Source organism: Nematocida homosporus, assembly GCF_024244095.1.
Source record: "Nematocida homosporus strain JUm1504 chromosome Unknown 4342, whole genome shotgun sequence".
NCBI lineage: Eukaryota > Fungi > Microsporidia > Nematocida > Nematocida homosporus.
Window position 1 is genome coordinate 1 of NW_026250633.1, and position 18,752 is coordinate 18,752.

Here is an 18,752-nt window from a genome sequence, read left to right on the forward strand (position 1 = left end):
TTTGATTTGATTAGATTTAGGTTGGGAAGATTTTGATTTAAGATAGGTAAGTTTTGGATTGGGTTAGGATTGGGTTAGTATTTGTAGTTGCGTATCTATAGATATACTAACCCAATAGGACTAATACTAACTCAATTAGTGACATTTATTGAAGGTAGAAGATGATATGACGTCATACTCAAATTTTAATAATATCAGTTACTATTGAGTTAGGAGTTGAGTTAGGAGTTGAATTAAGATTTGATAGGGTTTGAATTCTCTACTAACCTAATACCAACATAATACTAATGCGATCAGTAAATAAGTGATTTAGTGTGAGGAAAGAGTAGTGGTTGTATAACGGCACTACAATAGATAACTTAATCTTAACTTAACTTAACAAAAACAAAAACTTACTTGTACTAAATCAAAATCAAAACTTAACTCAATACTAAATCAAAACTTAACCCAATCTTATCTTATCTAACTCAAAACCTAACCAAATACTAAATCAATCTGAGAGTAGTTGTAACGGTTAGTGCAAATTTTTAATGGGTCGACCAGAGAATTCGGGGGCTAAAGTTTACTATACTGGGGAAGTTGCGCAAAAATACGATGCTAGTTCGAGTTTGAATAATATTCAGGGTAGAATTACTGAAAGATGTCTTGCTATTTTGAACGATCCAGAAGATTCAATGGTTTTAGATATTGGTTGTGGTAGTGGAATAAGTACAGAAAAGATCTTAGATAGTGGTAATTTTGTGATTGGAGTGGATATAAGCAGGGAAATGCTTGAATTAGCTCGAGAAAGAGTTAAGTCTATTTTTTATGATGAAGATTCAGCTGAGAAGTATTCAGATTGGATTGAAGTAGATATTGGGACTGGTTTACCTTTTCGTAGTGCAGTTTTTGATTATGCCGTTAGTGTTAGTGTTTTACAATGGTTAGTTGTTCAAAAAGATTACAAGAAACTCTTATCTGCCTTTTTCTATACTTTGTATGATGCATTGAAATCTGATGGAATAGCTGTCTTACAGTACTATCCAGAAACAGATAAGCATATGGATGATATTATGAAGTATGCTTTGAAATTTGGATTTGCTGGTGGAACTCTAGTTGAGAATCAAGATAGTAAGAAGAAAAGGAAGACTTACTTGATCTTAGAAATGCCAGGAGCTAAAGGTAAGTCAAAACACTTGCCCAGTCGTAAAGAGAAGACTAAAACCCGAGTTACTAACCGTAATCTAAGTAGACAAGAATGGGTGCTTAAAAAGAAGGCTAAAAGAGAGAGTAAAGGACACTACGTACCTGAAACCAGCAAATATTCCGGTCGTAAACGTAGTGGTCGTTTGGGTTAGGTTGGTATTGAGTTAGTTTGATATTGGGTTGGTTTAGGTGATAGTCAATAAAAGTTATATTCAGATGGAGTTAAGATAAGATAAGATTAGATTAAGTTGTGATAAGATAAGATTAAATTAAGATTAGATTGTCTTTGTTCTACTTTAACTCAACTTGTGTTAAGTTAGTAGTACTATTCAAAGATTAACTTAGTATTTATCTAAATATTATAATTGTAATTCAAAGCTAATAAAATACCGATTCAATCTAAACTTTACTTTACTTTACTTAAACTTAAGATAATCTAAACTCAACTTAATCTAAACTCAACTCAACTCAATCTAACCTTTACTTAACTTTACTTAAACTCAACTCAATTTTTACTTAAACTCAACTTAATCTAAACTTAACATAAACTTAACTCAATCTAAACTTAACTCAATCTAACATAAACTCAACTCAATCTTAACTCAACTTGAATATTACTATAAAGAGTAATTTTTGGCTGTAAAATTTAATGGAAAACTTAGTTGTCAATGCCGTGCATTGTAAAAGACAGAAGTGCTTTGGAGTGTCTAATGGATGGATGTTAGGTGTAAATGGTGAAATTGAACCTATTGATAACAAAACTGATTGTAAAATGCCTAAAAGATATTCTGAAAATCCGGAAAAGGCGTTGGGGTTTTTTGCTGAATCTAACGGTCGTGCTTTTAGAGTGCTGACTAGAGATGGAGCGGTTTGGGAGTTGGATTGTGCGAGTTCGGATGAATGGGAAAAGGCTGGAGAGTTTGAAGACGACCAAATTCTTGGCTGTCAATTTAATGCTGATAACGGTAACTTGCTGGTAGGTACACATGAACGATTGTTTTTGATTGATAAAAACATGAACTTAATTGGAGATAAGGAAATACCTGAAAGAATATCTTTAGAGATAAAAAGCCAAACTAATCCGACTATGCGGGCTGCCTGGAGTCCAGATGGGAAGTATATTTGTGTTCAACTCGGTTTTGATGTGATATTTTACGGCTATGACTTGTCTGTTATTGCTGATACACTTAGTATGTGCAATAAAGTCATGAATAGTCGATTGATGCGAACTAAGAAGTACTTAAAACATGAAAGTGCGTATGTAGATGTAGTCCGTCGGGTGGAAATGCCAGATGACCAATTGGAGTACGTTGATGACCTGCGAGAACGAGAAAGTGTTTTGTTTGAAGACCGAACTAAGTATAAACTATGTGCTTGGCATGATCAGTTTTCTTTAGCCTATGCTGTTTCAGAGAACAACACTATCTTCTTACTGGAACGAAATGGATTGAAATTCAAGGAAATTCAGCATATTCGTAAATCTGATCAAAAAGCAGAAGAGATAGAAGATAACCAGATTTTGCAAATTACTTCAACGGCTGATTATCTCTACATTATTCACCAAGAGAAAACCCGGCATTTTATGAAGGTTTACTATATCAAAAACAATTGCATTTATCTTAAGACTCATCTTTGCTTAGAAACTGCTTTGGGAGTAGAACAAGTCTCTACTATTTATGCCTTCTTTGTTGATCCACAGTCACAACGGATTCATGTATCTTTAGCTGAAGGTCATTTGATTATCAGCCAGCACCATTTGACTAACCGTACAACTACTGATGTTATTGATGTGGATGGATGCCGCCTTCTTTTCTACAACCTTGCTAAATGCACTGCTCCACCGCCTATATTTGCCCGGCATCTGGTTTTGAAAGAGATTCCAGCAGCTATCTCCTGTACTGCTCGTTACATAGAAATCACCAATCAAACCGGCCAGCAGTACCAACTTCCCACTACACCTCTCCAGCCATCACAACCTCAGGCTAAGAACTTAGAACAAAACTTAGCTGCCTTAACTATTACCAACTTACCTCCAACTCCAGCAACTCACTCCATTCCATCTAGTGATCAGTCCTCCCAAATACACACAGAAATCACCGGTCTAGCTGAACAACAAGTCGTTCCCTTTTATCAAAGCACGGCTAAACTCTCCCTCACTCAGAGCAAGCTCACTCTTTCCTACCAGGACCAGCACATAACTGTTCATGATGTTACTTCAGCGGCTGTGGCTACACTTGATACTTCTAGTCTTTTAATTACTAAATCGGGCTTCTCGGCCACTGAAATCCACCAAGTCAATTACTGTCCCACCTCTAAAACACTCAATACAACTCTCCTAATGAAAACTGAGAAGAACTCCCGACTTATCTTTGTGGCTCCTACTCATGTTGTTCTAATCAACCGCTACGGCATGCTTGAAACTTTCTACTTACAAGTCATGGTGGTTTACTGGATGAGAAAGTATGCTGCAGTAGGCTCACTAGATCAAGCAGTTACACTTGGTAAAAAGCATGGGGTTCCCCTAACTGAAATTCTACCGGATGTTGAAAAGGCCATTGCCCAGCAAAAACTAAGTCCATCTCTGGCACTAGAAGTAACCAAATCTTTACTGGCCTCACCACAAACTCCCACGGCAACACTGCAAACCATTGAACAGTACTTGAATTCTCAATTACAATACAACCAACTAGCTATACCCAAAGAGAACAAAGAAAATCAGATAGTTTCCCAGCCAACTCCTCTTACTGCCCGTGATATTACCTATCTAACTGCTGCCCTGGTTGAAATTTATCTATTCCAACGCTTACCCGCTCAAATAATCCAACTAGCCCATCACTACGCCCCAAACCCTTCTAGTTTCACTCCTAACTCCGCCCTAGCAACATCCAAGTATCCGATAGCCTTATCTATTATGCAACGAGCCACTGCAGTTCTTGATAAAAAAGAGCTGATTAAAGTTGCTATGGATCAGTATGCCTATCTTCTCTGCTATCTTATTCTAGCCGTGACTAACTCTTTCCAAGACGAAGTCAATGATATTCTCTTAGCTCCCAACCAAGCAACTATCAACCCTTCCCACCCCCAAGAAGAGATTGCTCGTCGCTTACGCATTGCCAACTATCTTAACAATAGAAAGATCCAAACTAGATACCACATCCTCAATATTCTCAACTCAGATATCAACAACGCAGATACTAATTCAGATATCAACAACGCAGATGCCACCAACTCAAATACTAACAACGCAGATACCACCACCCCAACCCATACCACCCCAACCCACACCACCACTAACCTAACTACTCTAGCCAACACGATCAAAGCCGCCCTAGAATCTGCTCGCATCCGTGATTATTACCTTTATTTAGCCGAAGAGACTCAACTTCTTCCCCAATACTCTTTCACTCAGATTTCACCTACTAAGTACGCCCGTGTTGTCGCCCATTTACTTACCATAGCCGGTGATGATCTCGTCAAAGAAAACTCACCAGAAGAAGCCCTTGCCTGCTACACTGCAGCTGGGAGTCACGGCAAGTTACAGGCTGATAACCTCCGCCTTCAACTAGGCCGTTGGCAAGAACTCTTCCAAGATACTTCTAACATCACCCCTAACCATATCAGCCGCCTTGAAGCCATTCTCACCCAAAAGAAAGAACTAGCCAGTCTAGCCGATATGCATCTTCAGTACGGCCATTACGATACTGGCCTTCATCTTCTAGTCCAACTATCTCAATACCAAACTCTTCTTGCCCAGATCCAAACTAAACTTCCTCACTCACCTACTGCCTTACTTTCCCTGCTAACTACTAATACTACTTCACTCACCGAAACACTAGCTTCTTTAGCCCCTAAGTATACTGAGCATACCGAACGACTCAATCAAGTCCGTACCCGTAAAGAAGCCCAAAGACAAGAAATTCAAAACGGCCTCTATGCCGATGATGACTGTGAAACCACAGCCTATACTCGATCTTTCATCACTAATACCTTCATTACCTCCACCACTAACTCAACTAGAAAGAAGAAACGAAGTGCTAAACTTCGCAATACTGTTGGTGGTCGCTATGAAGAAGAGTATGTCCAGTACGTCCTCAGTGAACTTATTCTCAAAGCCATTTCCCTCTTAACTTCCTTCCTTGACCTTACCGCTACAATTGATTATCTCACTAGTCAAATCAGCACTACTCCCACTACCACCAGTATTAATTCTACTTCCGCACTCACTACTTTCCAAACAACTCTTCTTCATTTCGTCAATACTTTCCTTCCCACCTACCCAACCGACTTCATCTCACAAAACACCGAAGACGATCCCCTTTATGACCCCGATCGTCCCCTTATTCCCCAGCCAGATATTTCTCCCCTCCTCAACTACCTCAACCTAACCCAATAAATCACTATCATATCATCTCATCTCAACTTAGGCAAACCAAATACTTACTACTTTGTACTATCTCAACTTAAACAAACCAAATACTTACTACTTACTACTATCTTATCTTAGATAAACCAAAATCAAATACTTACTACTATCTCAACTTAAACAAACCAAAACATACTACTATCTTATCTTCATACTTTATTCACCTAACTTAACTTAACGCAATCTAACTCAATCTTAACTTAACTCAATCTAAATTAAACTTAACTTACCCTTCTAACAAATCAATGGAACAGATTGACGAGCCCTTACACATAATAGTCGCTTCTTTCTCCTGACATAAACTAGATACTTCTGCACAGTCTGTTTCTGCTATCTTTGTCATTTTGGCCTCTTCTAGTACCATATTAAGTATCTGGTCGTAGCCAGTCAAACGACCACAGATCTGAATACCGCCAAAAAAGGAAATTTGTAACATCTTGCCCAAATACTTCTCTAAATCAAAGACTTGCACGCGTTTATTCGCCCGATCTTCTTTCATCCCAATTTTTTTCTTGGATATGTCTATTTCACAGCATATTCTGCTTAAATTGTCGTATAATGGCATGTCTTATCATGGTTTTGCTTATCAGCCGGGTTTGGCAACTATTGAGTGGCATTTGTTTTTGGCTTTGGTAAAGAGTAAAATGGTATCTATGCCCTTTCCGGGGGTTTATAACGAACAAAACTACAGTTTGTCGGCTGAAATAATATCGGCAATCAATGGTGCTGATTATCATAAGTGTGGAAGAACGGATGCGGGTGTATCGGCGGCAGCTCAGTATATTTCTTTGGTTTTGCCGTATAAGAGTGAGGGGGATGAAGTGAGTGTTTATCCTTATGATTTGATTATCAATCGGTACTTGCCGGCGAATATTAGAATTTTGGGTTACATGCGGGTTGGGGCGGGGTTTAGTGCGCGGTTTTCTTGTATTTGGCGTGAGTATGAGTACTACTTTATGGCGGGTGCTTTGGATGTGGATAAGATGGCGGCGGCTGCTAAGGAGTTATTGGGGACACATTGGTTTGGGCGCTTATCAAAATCGGAAAAACCGTTGGCTAAGAAGAGGAGACTGGCTAAGATAACGCCTAAGCCTTTTCCTTTGGCTGAGGACTGTGTACGAACGATTGATGCTATTTCTTTTGAGACGTGTTCTGCGCGTAGAGATAGAGGTGATATTTACTTGATGCGTATTCGGGCACGGTCTTTTCTGCATAACCAAGTCCGGAAGATCTTTGGCCTGCTAAGTTTAGTCGGCGAGGGAGTAGAAGTAGATTTTGCTAGTGTTTTGGATCAAAATAGAAGTCCGGTTCATGACATTCCTTTGGCTAGTGCATTTCCCTTGGTACTATCAGCTTGTGCCTTCCAGGCAGCAGATTTATCCCAGATGATTAGTCGGCACAGTAAATCTGCACCGGCCGATAAGTTAATGGCCGATGCACTTCTAGCTGCTGAAGTATCCGTTCGAGTCGCCTCAGAAGCCCTAAACAGCACAATCACTACCCCTAAAACCAACCGACCGAACAAAACCAACAAAACCAATAACAATCATAACTAGAAATAAACAACTCTAACAATTTAATTCACCTGACTGTTGTATGTTCCTAGCAGGATATACCTGGTCCGAAAAAGGCAGGAAGCCAATTACCCAATAAGGAAATTTTCCTATCTATAAATAGACCAGCGAATCAATAAATACGAAATACGAGAGTTTAAATGGCGGACCGCAGAAAACAACTCTGACCTTACTTCACTTTACTTCATCTCATTTTACCCCATACTTTACTCCATTTTACCTTATTTCCTAAAAAGGAAATTATATATTGGGCATATCGTTAAAAGTTTGAAAAAGGAATGATCATTCGAAAACAATATGTTTGTTTGATCCTGATTTCTATGATATCCTATGCTTGGGGTACTGTTTGTGGGTCAACTGACTTAAACTTGACTCGAACTCTTCAATCTAATGAACAGACACCTAATCCTGATGATGGTTCTACTTCAATAACAGCACAAGATATTCCTAACTTAATTCCAGCTAATGCTGATCAAGAGACAGTGGATTGCTACAACGAAACCTTTGCTGATCTCGTGGCAATTATGCACTCATCCGATACGAATCCAGTTGTTTTGACTAGCGTAGATAGATTTTTCTCGGTTCTATTCATGCACATGTACCTCCCCTCTTATATTGAGGATAAGAACTCGGCTGCTGTTCGCGATATGTACACGGTTCAGTTTTATAATAAGCTTTGTAATGCGGCTCGGCCCTTATTTCGTGGTCAACCTGATTGCAACACTGATATCACTCATATTTGGCGAATATTACAAGAAACTCAGCCGCACACAACGACAGAGAACCTCAATACCTTAAGAACACGCTTAGTTCAGGAAACATCAGCTAAGAAATACTTGCCGCTTATCTACCAACATCCACAGAATGTTGATGATGTAGCAAGCTATCTCCGACGGCATAATGGCAATTTAAAGTCATTATATCCACGATTCCATCCCTTGTCTGTTATTAAAAATGCCCTTGAGGCTTGCCATCTAGACATATCGTTCTCTGCTTCTGATAAGCATAAAGGCACTATTATCCTAGCCTCTGAGCAGTCCAGGCAACCTTTGCAGTCCCGCGACCAAGATTTCGCCAGTCAAGTTGCCCATCTTTTCACTAAATGCAATACAATCAATATTAACGTAGAACTCAGTCCCGATTGTGCCAATGAAATAACTGCTGCATTGCCACAGCTAGTGTCTATGCTCTGCACTGATAAGACAATGGTTCATGTCAATGTTAGCAAGGATAAATCGTATCGTAGCAAAGATCTCAATGACTTTATTGCTGATCTAAAGACAAAGGTTGGTTCCAATGACCGCTGCATAATTAAAAAGACTCGATGGCAGACTACCGCGTTGCCCTCTTCTTCAAACTCAGTTCTCCCTATGCCACATCCTGATGCCTCTGCACATGAACGCCTACTTTCTTCTAAGTACCAAGTGTCTGGTTGCGATTACTACTATCAAGACAGCCCAACTAACAGCGCTTCTATCACAACTGACAGCGCTTCTATCACAACTAGCAGCACTCCTACCGCAGCAAATAGCTCGATTGATTCTGATCCTGAATATAAACCCAGTACTCCTTTATCAGCAACGCTCATTAAAATCGGTCTCAAACTCGTGTTACCACTCGGCATCCTAGTGTCTGGTTGGCTCCTGATGACTCATCATCCCAATTTCTTCTTGATCGGTTTAGGTGCTCTTATTATTATCCCTACTCTCCTCCAAGTTGCCATGTTTCGGCTTAAAAGGTACAAGCCGGCCTTCCGTTGGGTAAACATTGTTCTCCTTTTCACATTACTGGTCTTCTTTACTGGCCAATTAGTCTTGCATCTCGGACCATTTACTGCCAACTTAACCCAGCCTCGACCCAATATAATTCTACTGCTCTGTAATTGGGTCTTAGAGTGCGTTGTTCTTATTCCAACTCTCTTCCTGCTTTTCCGGTCGCTTAGTTCATCTAAATCTAAACGCCAGTCGCAACTACAAGCCACGGCTATTATCACCCTATACGTCGGGGCGATTTTCTTAATGCTCACAACCGTATCCTTTGTTGCTTTCTGGTCTCATACTGACAAACTCCATTCAATCATTCGAACTAACTTGATTGCACTTGCTCCCACTATTCTTTTGGCCGCAGTCGCACTTGAGGCTCGTCTGAATCCTCGTCAGAACGTCATATCAACAACCAGCCAGCCCTTCCAATGGCTACCGATCCTTCGGGTCATCAGTACCTGCATTATTCTTGTTGGCTTTATGACAATCGTTTTGCTGGTAATAATCCGACCCGCTCTGTTTGAGCTCTACATCCGAGATATACTCAACACGATAAAAGGGTAGTAGCCTATAATAAAGCGTCATTGGATGAATCTTTATAAGTCGGATGATATTATATTGGGTTGGTATTGTGTTAATATTATGGTTTGGATTGAGTTGGATTGAGTTGGATTAGTATGGTGTTCAATTTATTGGTTAAAGGGGCGGCCGATACTTAAGTTAGTATTACATCAATATGATGGTTCTTCTGAAGTTTTGCTTAAAAGATGACAGGTCTATTCAAACTCGCATATCTTTCTGATCCAATTGGTTGGCAGTTATAATAAACCGATTTAAACCCAATGCGACAATTCAAAACAAACCAAAACGTTAGCGCTATTATCTTTATTAACGTAGCACCTCACAATTAAAAGCCCGGAATGTGGTGGCCTAGCATAAGTAGTTGGGCAAGCAGTCGCACCACATACTTAGCTGGTTTCACATGGGGATGTACACCACGTTGCCCTGGCCGAAACGGCCGCCGTAATTGTATCCACCTTGGTAGCCCCCTTGTCCCGCGCCTTGTCTAGTACTCCAGCCGCCATTAAACCCTCCACCAATCAAAAGATCAAAGATGTCCCCTACGTCACCTCTTCGCTGATACTGCCGGCCGTCATTCTCTTCATACTGCTCCATGGCGGCATCGTTGTACCCCCAGAGCTCCTTTTCTTTCTCAGTCATGTACAATCCACTATCGTACTCGGCTTTGCGAATGTCGTCCGACAGAACGTCCTTGGCTTTGTTGGCCATAACAATGCGCTGCTTGTCCTCCTCCGCCCGCTTCTCGTCCTTGCCCTTCTTCGACCGCTTCCGGCGCAGCATGTTAGCTTCTCGACTGATGCGTCGATAGGCTGACATTACGTCATCTTTACTGGCTCCTTCAGGCAGGCCCAGGAACTTGTAGAAGCCTTCGGAGTCATAGACTCGCTGGCCCCGTCGAGACTCCACAAACCGCTTCCTTCGCTCACTGCGCTTCTTCTCTTGGTTACGCAACTCCTCTTGGGCCTTTTGCGCATCCTCTTCTGCCTTCTTCTGCTTGGCCTTCTTTCGGTCGGCCTGCGTCTTACGCAGCTCAGCGGCACGCTCGTTGTACAGCTTTCGCATGGCCTGCTGGTTGGCCGAGCCATCTGGAAGCTTCTTGAGAATGAAACTCTCGGCTTGCTGGAACTTGTTCGCCGCTAACAACAAACGAATGTGCTGCACATAATTCTCCTCAGTGGGCTTTGGAGTCATATCTAGCAACAACTGCGAGCAGATCAGAACCTCGCCAGTATTCGGAAGAACTTTGGCCATGTTGATCATTTTGTTCAGAAGGTCGTTCTTAAAGGTAGTTAGTAGAGGCGGCTCAAAACGAGTGTCTAAAGCCAAAGCAATCTTTAACCGGGTCATAGCTAGCTTTTTGAATTTGTTGTACTTATCCATTATTCCTATACTGGCTCGGTCGGCCGTGTCATAATCTCGCATTACAATGGATACTTGATCATTAATGGCGCGGTAGGCCTTAATTTCCTTACTTAACTTCTTTAACGAGCTCATGGCTGAGATATAGTATCCCATCAAAAAGTGGCAGTGCATCTCCAATACTTCAGCATGTTGGCGATACTCTTCTATTTTACCTAGTTTCTTGATGTCAGTCAATGCCAGGCTGTAAAGTCCTTTCTTAATGCGAATCTTGGTACGCATTTTTAACAACACCGGCGAGTCCATATCGGTTTTCAGTGCTTCACTAATTGCCTGCTCAGACTTCTTGTCGGCTACAGTCTCATAGGACATGGTTTGTTGCAACAAAGTAATAGCCTCCCTTTTCAAAGTTTGCATACTCATTATCTCTGTTCTGGCTTCTGAGAAAAGATCTAATTGAATCATAGCTTTAGCACGGTTAAAACAGATGGCTCTTCTCACACACTCACGAACATCAGTATTCTCTACCTGGTCCAGCTTAGTCTGGGCTGTTGCTAGTAAGGAAAGTGCCTCTTCTGGCTTACCCTTTAGTAATGCATCTTTTCCTTGCTGAAATTCAGTAATTCTGGTTGCAGCGGCTTCAACCTCTTCATCGGATGGATCCGGCTTCTTATCTGGCTCTCCTTCACGGACTTCGTATTTGGGCATGTCTTCGGATTGGTAATCATTATCTGAACTTTCCTCTGGCTCAATCTCCAGCTGTCGGTGCTTATTCTGTCCATTTCTTATCTCTTCCACCTCAGAAACCATCTCTGTAGCTGGCGCGTATTTGCAATCAACCCATAATAGCAGTCCTAGTATCAATATAGTTTGTATAATCAGTCTTTTGGCCTCCTTAGACCGCAATCCTTCTGGCATTCTATATCGCAAGTTCTGACACAACATGACTACCAAAAAATAATAAAATGTATATCGATCAATGAATATGTCTCCACGTCAATTAAAGCTATATTTAATGTTCGATTAGGGTGGTATTAGGCTGGTCCTAGTCTCAGCTGGTGTGGTAGATAATTTGGCCAAGTATGATGGCTTAAAAGTGGATTTTGACCGAGTTGGAATTTCAACTCAGAATTTGAATTAGTTCTGGAATTGTTATTACCAAAAAAGGAAAATATTAACTCATTCTGACCCAAATCAAGATCAATTGATTGGATAGCTACACCCCATTATAAGACACTAAAACAACTATTAACCAATTACTAACTTTAGATAACAAACCGTTAGAGAGTACTATTTAAACGAAAATTTTGTGCTGCTACTTCGATGCTAGATTTGCCAAAGTTGCCACGCATGCCTGTTCCTGTCTTCCGATCCAGAGATCTCCTCAATGGGAGCAAAAAGAAGCTCAAACTGTCGCAAAAAGGGACACGTTCTGGGTCCACAGATGAAAATTCAATTGTTAAAACCACAACACCCAAACCCGAAAAGAAGCACTTATGTAAGTACTTTGTTAAGAACGCATGCATTCGTGGGCGCAACTGTACGTTCTCTCATGACTTATCAAAGTTTCCTTGTAAGTTGTTTCATATCAAAAAGAACTGCCGCCGCAAGAACTGCCAGTTCTCACATGCCCCTATTAGTGAAGAGGAGATTAAAATGCTAGTTTCAGATGGCTGGGAGTTAGAGAAGGAAGAAAAAGAAGAGGTCTTTGTTTCGCCGTTTATTTAGTAGCGTGTTTTGTTAGATTGCGTTGTGTTGCGTTTTGTTGCATTATGTTGTGTTGGTAGTGTGTTAGTCTTGTGTTGGTATTTTGTTATCTTGTATTAGATTGTATTATCTTGTATTAGATTGTGTTGTGTTGTGTTGTGTTTGAATCTTATCGTTAATTGTGTTTTTGAATATTATCTTTGGCGTTAGCTTAGTACTATACCATGTTTAAGTTTAGAATGTCTTTTAGGTTGGGTTTAGATTAAGTTGTGCTTAGATTAAGTTGTATTTAGGTTTGTCTAATTTAAGCCTGAAGTGGTTTGAGTCCGAAAATATACTATTAAATGACTCTTCTTAACTTCTATTGATTTCTACTAAGTTACACTAACCCAATACTAACCCCACCTCAACCCATCTCAACTTACCCCCACTTCAACTCACCTCAACTTACCCCCACCTCAACTCACCTCAACTCACCCCAATACTAACTTAACCCCACCCAACTCAACTCAACTCAACTTAACCCAACTCAACTCAACTCAACTTAACCCAACTCAACTCAACCCAATACAATACTAACTTAATAATATCCTAATTTGGTAAATTAGATAAGTATGTCCATAAAGAAGGTCGGAAATTAATAAAAATGCAGAAGATGACTGAGAATGAACGTAAAGATATCCTTATCTGTGGTGCAAGTGGTTTTACTGGTCGAAAGCTCTTGGAACATATTTTGCTGAAACGTAAGCATCTGTCTGTAGGTATTTTGTGTCGTACGCAGACAAAGATAGATCAGCTAGTTAAGGAATTAGCACATTTTGATCATGAATTTGCTACTCATTGTTGTGGAGTAGATAAGATTGAAAAGCTTGCTGCGGTCTTTTATAAGTATAAAGTTGTGATTAACTGTATTGGGCCTTTTATTTATACTGGACTTCCTGTTATTGAGGCGGCTATTCGGGCTCAGACTGATTATGTTGATTGTACTGGTGAACCTGGGTTTATGCAGAAGAGCTTTGAAATGTTTGAAGATAAAGCTAAAACTGCTGGTGTTCGTATTGTGCATGCTTGTGGTTTTGATTCTTTACCCTTAGATATCGGTATGGTGTATACAATGCAGGAAATTGCTGCTCGGAAAGGTGAAGTGTCTAACTTAGTGGCTGAGTCTTACTTGCACTTGAAAAACACTAAGATTAATGTTGGGACTTTCAAAACTATTATTGCTAGCATTGATACACTTAAATCTAAACCTTCTTCGTCCTTAGCTCGTAAAGAGAAAGATAAAGAACTGGCTGTAAAGAGTAGTGCTAAGTCAAGTAGGAGGAAGGTTAAAAAGATGCCTTTCTATGCTAAAAAGACGGGTATGTATGCTATGATCTTCCCGGGGTCGGATTCCTGGGTGTTACGGAAGACTCGGCAAGTTTTACCCTACTTCCCAGTCTGTCACTGCTATATCTCAATTCCAGGAATATTAGGAGTACTGGCTGTTCTCTTTCTGGGACTTTTGATTGGTGCAGTGTATATCCTGCCCTGTCGATTACGTGAACATGCTTATGGGTTTATTGACTGGTTTAGTTTTGGACTAATCCGTGAGAAGGGGCCAACTGAGGATGAGATTTCTTCATCTGGTTTTGAAACCAAAATAATCGTTAATGGTAAAGATAAGGATCAAAACTCTTTTGAAGTCACTACAATTGTTTCTGGGCCAGATCCTGGGTACATCACTACCCCTGCTGCATTACTTGTTTCTGCTGAAACAATCCTAGCCAATCAAGACCTTCAATCCCGACCGGGTGTACACACTCCAGGATCTCTCTTCTACGACACCGATATTATAGCTGCCCTAATGAAAGAAAGTATTATGTTCTGTGTTGCCTCTGAGAAATAAATCTGAACCCCAATACTAACTCTATACCAATCCTATACCAACTCTATACTAACTCCATATCTTAACTAAACATCACCATAAAACAATCTAGTTTTAATAACATAACAACTTATCTTATTATGATGCCCCAACTAGTCTCCACTTTAAAATGGGTATCGATCAGGACATGGTTCTTTATTATTTGTTGGTCTGGCACTAGTTGCTGCAACTGCGATTAAAGTCTTGAATTAGGAATCACAAGCTCAGAATATAAACCTAGCCTAACTTTGAGGGATTTCAATATGACGTACGGCAAAAGACATGTTATAAAAACCCAACCTAATTAGTTGAATATGTTTGGATGAAAGAGTTGTTTTCTTCGGCCCATAATTCAAACTCTCGTATCTCGTATTTATTCATTCTCAAGTCTATTTGTAGGCTGGGAAATTTCCTTATTAGGTAATTTGCTTCCCGTCTTTTTAGAAACTGGAAATGTTCTTTAGGAACATACAACAAAAAGGTTATGTTTTAGTTCTGCAACCCAGCACTAACCCAATTCTTTTGAATATTGATCTTATCACATTTACTATTTAATGAGCTTTATTTCTTTTTGAATATGCCTTATCTCAAAAATAGAACTAATCTAGGTATAAATGAGAATTATCCATCTACAATACTTATGTGGATGGTTGTTATTGGGTTATTGGTGTTAGTGGATGTTGTTTGTGGATCAGCTGAAGATAGTGAAGATGAGTTGGCTTGTGGAAGTAGGGTTGGTAGTGAGAATGACTCTGCGGGTTGGAAAAAGTCGGGTGAGATGGCTGCTAGATTGAAAAAGCTTGGATTTCTATTGGATTGTGGGGTAATGGCTGTACTGGCTAGACCGTACACTCCAGAACAGTCAACACTCGTCGATTCCGATGCTAACCCAAGTCTAAATTCAAATGTGTCAGAAGAGATGCCCGACCTTTCTATAGTGCAAGTTAGGTCCAAGTCTATAGATTTTACCCTGCCCGAGTATTCAAGTGCCGAAGAGGCAAACGCGGCCTTTAAACTTCTAAATACAATTGCTGCTATCAAGACCATAGAAGTTTTGGTTAATTATACCGAGACTGAGTCAAAATGGCATCAAACGAATATCTTAATTATAACTCGAGTCATTAACATGATTGATTGTAAGAGGTTAAAGCTTAATTTGAAGTGTAACTTAGAGTACAATAGCAAAAACCAGTCCATTTATAATGCTAGTTTGCGTGAGGCGGAGAAAGTCATCGGTCTTACTCCTAAATCATCCTGCACGCTCGTAGTTATGAATCTCTTTTTGCTATGTTGGAGCGATAGTACTATCGCCATCCTGCAACCGTTTTCATCTATTCACTTTGTCCAAATACATACCCTTCCCCAAAACCTTGACGGTCTATGTTTAACGGCTAACTTCAAAATAGTTGTGTTCCCTAAATCTAATCAACGCAATGTTAATCTTACTTTTCTTTCATCCGTTTCTACCAAATGTTCTGAGGTCAAAATCAATCCCGCTGATAAACCGTTTTTGACAATACTAGGCCTTGAGATGTGTACTAAACAGCACCCAGAGATAACATTAGTGCTTAATTGGACCAATCTTCAATCTTTGGGCCGTCAACCTTTGAATCTTCAACCTAAAGGCAAAATTCATGTCCACACTATTATGATCCAAGATAACCACCTCCTTCATACAAAGCCAACAAGTCTTATGAGGAATCCAAAAAAACCCGTTGAGAAACGTATCTTTGCTACCAACCTTGTTGTTCTGGCAGGCCGCAACTTTCCTTGTCGAAGATATGAGCCCTTCCTCGGTAATTACATAAAAGATGCTTGTGCTAACTATGTTACCTTGACCGGCACAGCCGAAGTCCGCTATAAAGATGAGCGAACGGACTTTTATGATACTCTCGAGGTATTTCGTACGCTTGGTATCCTCACTAGATCAGAGATAGAATCCTTTTCTAATAATGTCTGTTGTGGTACTAAGCTTAAAAACACCGAACACATAACGATTAAGAAGCCCATTACCCTTCAACTTACAAGCTGGGTTAAGATGTGTGATAACAATAAGCTAAGAAAAGATCTGGCTTTTTGCCAGCATATACACTACACCGATATCACTATTGATGGGGAAGAGGAGTATACGTTTAATCCCTTTAATGCAGTTGTTGATATGCTAAAACGACTCCGCTGTATTACTACCCATAAGCTTACAATCCAAAACTTTTACGTGTTCTACTGTATCAATCCGCTTGATTTGTTTAAATTTAACAAGTTACTCTGCAAACTACCCCAATACACCATGGAAGTTGATGTTTTAGTATTGGACAATGCTCCTAGTATGGTTGTCGAATGGCTCCTGGGGACCTATAACTTTGTTAAACCAACAGAAGTGGTTATACTAACCCCATACTGCAATCTTTCCTTAATCCAAATTCTCTCTCATCCGAAAGGCCGGAATATCTCAAAGCTTGTCTTTAGAAACCTTGATAGACTAAAGGATATTGATTTACTTGCCAATAGCAATAGGAGCATATGTATTCAGGGGTCACATGTATGCCAAAAATACAACTTCTTCAGATATGTAGAGAAAAGGTGGAAACGTGGTATTACACCAATGGCTCTTGGTCTTGATAGGCTGGTTTTGCAATTCGACGGTACTAATCAGTGTTTGTCTGCTGAAATGCTATCTAAGGCAACAAGCTTGAGATTTCAGGAACAACTGAGCCTTCGCTTCTTTGACTACATTAAAGTGGCTCTTGTCATGAGACTAGCTATTGCCGATAGTCCATGGTTTAATGAAACCTCTGGTGAGTTAAAGCTTGCTGGCCTAACTCTAAAGGTTCTAAATGATGATCTGGCCTCCCATAAGGAGGAAGTAAGATTTAAGGTAGACCTAATTACATACCCAACTAGGCCTGTTTGCCGGCTCGTGCTACACTTCCGAGATGGCGTGGTAGTAACCCGTGCGATTTTATTGGATATTATTCTCTGGGCCAATTTCCGATTTGTGGGCCTAAAGGTCTTGACTTTATCAAATCTGGAGGTACCCGAGGGTCAGATAGATGAACCGGGCACACCTAACTATGTGCCCTTTTACACGGGTTCACTCACGAGTATTCAGATAATAGATAACACCTCAAGAATTTGGAATGTCAAGCAGCCAAGATCTTTACCTCCGCGGTGTCCTCGCCAGCCTCCATTTCAAAGTGAGCTATTTATAGGGGCATAGTTCTGTAATGTTTATCGGCCTGGCACTGATCGCAGCGAGTGCGATTAAAATCTCGAATTAGAAATCACAAGCTCAGATTAGCATTTATATTATGAGTTTACAGACTATCTCAAGATGATGTACAATAAAGATAACTTAAGTTATACCAACCCAATACTAACACAATTTGTCTTTAGTTGAGTATGTTTGGTTGAAAGGTACTATCCCTTCCCCGGGGCACGACAATATCCAAATATATGTTTGAGTGGTACTGGCAAAATCGACAACTCTGCGCTAACTTCTTAGTCTAGATAGGATGTATTTTAATCCCACTACACCCACCCATCTATTCTTAAAGCATTTCCATGATAAGGAGGTAGCTCATTATTGCCGTCAGAGAGATAAAAATCTCTATCTGTCGGATAGCATAAAGGATCAGATAAGCGACGAAATGCTAAAAAGACAGATAGCAAAGGAAACGAAAGGATTGGCTGCAGAGAAAAGGAAAGTGATAAGAAAAGATGGGAGGATGAGTTAGACGATGTGACAAAAACTCTAGAACAAAATGAGATATATTTCAAAGAATTGTGAAATAGGCTAAAAAGAAATGTTTATCATTAGTCCAGAAATCAAAATCAAGTATCTCAAATCAATACTAACCCAAGAGAAATCAGAAAGCAAATCGACCAATTGATGAACCGGATCGCGGAAGCAAATAAGACAACACTATCGTTAAACAAGCGCATAGAAGAAACAGCGAAACAAATCAAACAGATGGAATTAGCCATTAACGCATCTCAAAATTATTGTCTGATAAGATAGTAAACCAATCATGTAATAAATCAGACTTAGGATCGAATATGTTTAGCCCTAATTGTGTTAGTCTGCCTCTTCTAATAAATTGTCAGAGATTGAGTTATTATAATTGTTGTGAATTTTTCCAAATATTTCAATCCAATCCCTACCAATATTGTAAAGAGTATGCTTTCTGATTTTCTTTTTGGAATTTCACTTAGTGTTTGTTTAATATCTTGTGAATCTAGATCTACATCAGTGG

The 18,752-nt window shown here is 39.9% G+C and overlaps 9 protein-coding genes across 9 annotated transcripts; 7 read left to right on the forward strand and 2 right to left on the reverse strand.

Annotated features, from left to right (window-relative positions):
• Positions 1-530: 530 nt before the first annotated feature.
• On the forward strand, positions 531-1,337 carry NEHOM01_2196 (18S rRNA (guanine1575-N7)-methyltransferase; the record flags this gene model as incomplete). The annotated part of the gene is made up of 1 exon (XM_051491074.1): positions 531-1,337. One exon carries the CDS (start codon positions 531-533, stop codon positions 1,335-1,337), a length of 807 nt encoding a protein of 268 aa, XP_051347034.1.
• A 497-nt stretch (positions 1,338-1,834) lies between these two features.
• NEHOM01_2197 (uncharacterized protein) lies at positions 1,835-5,578 on the forward strand (the record flags this gene model as incomplete). Its single annotated transcript, XM_051491075.1, has 1 exon — positions 1,835-5,578. One exon carries the CDS (start codon positions 1,835-1,837, stop codon positions 5,576-5,578), a length of 3,744 nt encoding a protein of 1,247 aa, XP_051347035.1.
• A 256-nt stretch (positions 5,579-5,834) lies between these two features.
• On the reverse strand, positions 5,835-6,107 carry NEHOM01_2195 (U6 snRNA-associated Sm-like protein LSm7; the record flags this gene model as incomplete). The annotated part of the gene is made up of 1 exon (XM_051491073.1): positions 5,835-6,107. The coding sequence occupies one exon, from the start codon at positions 6,105-6,107 to the stop codon at positions 5,835-5,837; it is 273 nt and encodes a 90-aa protein (XP_051347033.1).
• A 19-nt stretch (positions 6,108-6,126) lies between these two features.
• On the forward strand, positions 6,127-7,164 carry NEHOM01_2198 (tRNA pseudouridine38/39 synthase; the record flags this gene model as incomplete). Its single annotated transcript, XM_051491076.1, has 1 exon — positions 6,127-7,164. The coding sequence occupies one exon, from the start codon at positions 6,127-6,129 to the stop codon at positions 7,162-7,164; it is 1,038 nt and encodes a 345-aa protein (XP_051347036.1).
• A 296-nt stretch (positions 7,165-7,460) lies between these two features.
• On the forward strand, positions 7,461-9,509 carry NEHOM01_2199 (uncharacterized protein; the record flags this gene model as incomplete). The annotated part of the gene is made up of 1 exon (XM_051491077.1): positions 7,461-9,509. One exon carries the CDS (start codon positions 7,461-7,463, stop codon positions 9,507-9,509), a length of 2,049 nt encoding a protein of 682 aa, XP_051347037.1.
• Positions 9,510-9,923: 414 nt separating this feature from the next.
• Positions 9,924-11,831, reverse strand: NEHOM01_2200 (uncharacterized protein; the record flags this gene model as incomplete). Its single annotated transcript, XM_051491078.1, has 1 exon — positions 9,924-11,831. The coding sequence occupies one exon, from the start codon at positions 11,829-11,831 to the stop codon at positions 9,924-9,926; it is 1,908 nt and encodes a 635-aa protein (XP_051347038.1).
• A 378-nt stretch (positions 11,832-12,209) lies between these two features.
• Positions 12,210-12,614, forward strand: NEHOM01_2201 (uncharacterized protein; the record flags this gene model as incomplete). The annotated part of the gene is made up of 1 exon (XM_051491079.1): positions 12,210-12,614. One exon carries the CDS (start codon positions 12,210-12,212, stop codon positions 12,612-12,614), a length of 405 nt encoding a protein of 134 aa, XP_051347039.1.
• A 634-nt stretch (positions 12,615-13,248) lies between these two features.
• On the forward strand, positions 13,249-14,481 carry NEHOM01_2202 (uncharacterized protein; the record flags this gene model as incomplete). Its single annotated transcript, XM_051491080.1, has 1 exon — positions 13,249-14,481. One exon carries the CDS (start codon positions 13,249-13,251, stop codon positions 14,479-14,481), a length of 1,233 nt encoding a protein of 410 aa, XP_051347040.1.
• Positions 14,482-15,076: 595 nt separating this feature from the next.
• On the forward strand, positions 15,077-17,716 carry NEHOM01_2203 (uncharacterized protein; the record flags this gene model as incomplete). Its single annotated transcript, XM_051491081.1, has 1 exon — positions 15,077-17,716. One exon carries the CDS (start codon positions 15,077-15,079, stop codon positions 17,714-17,716), a length of 2,640 nt encoding a protein of 879 aa, XP_051347041.1.
• Positions 17,717-18,752: the final 1,036 nt, after the last annotated feature.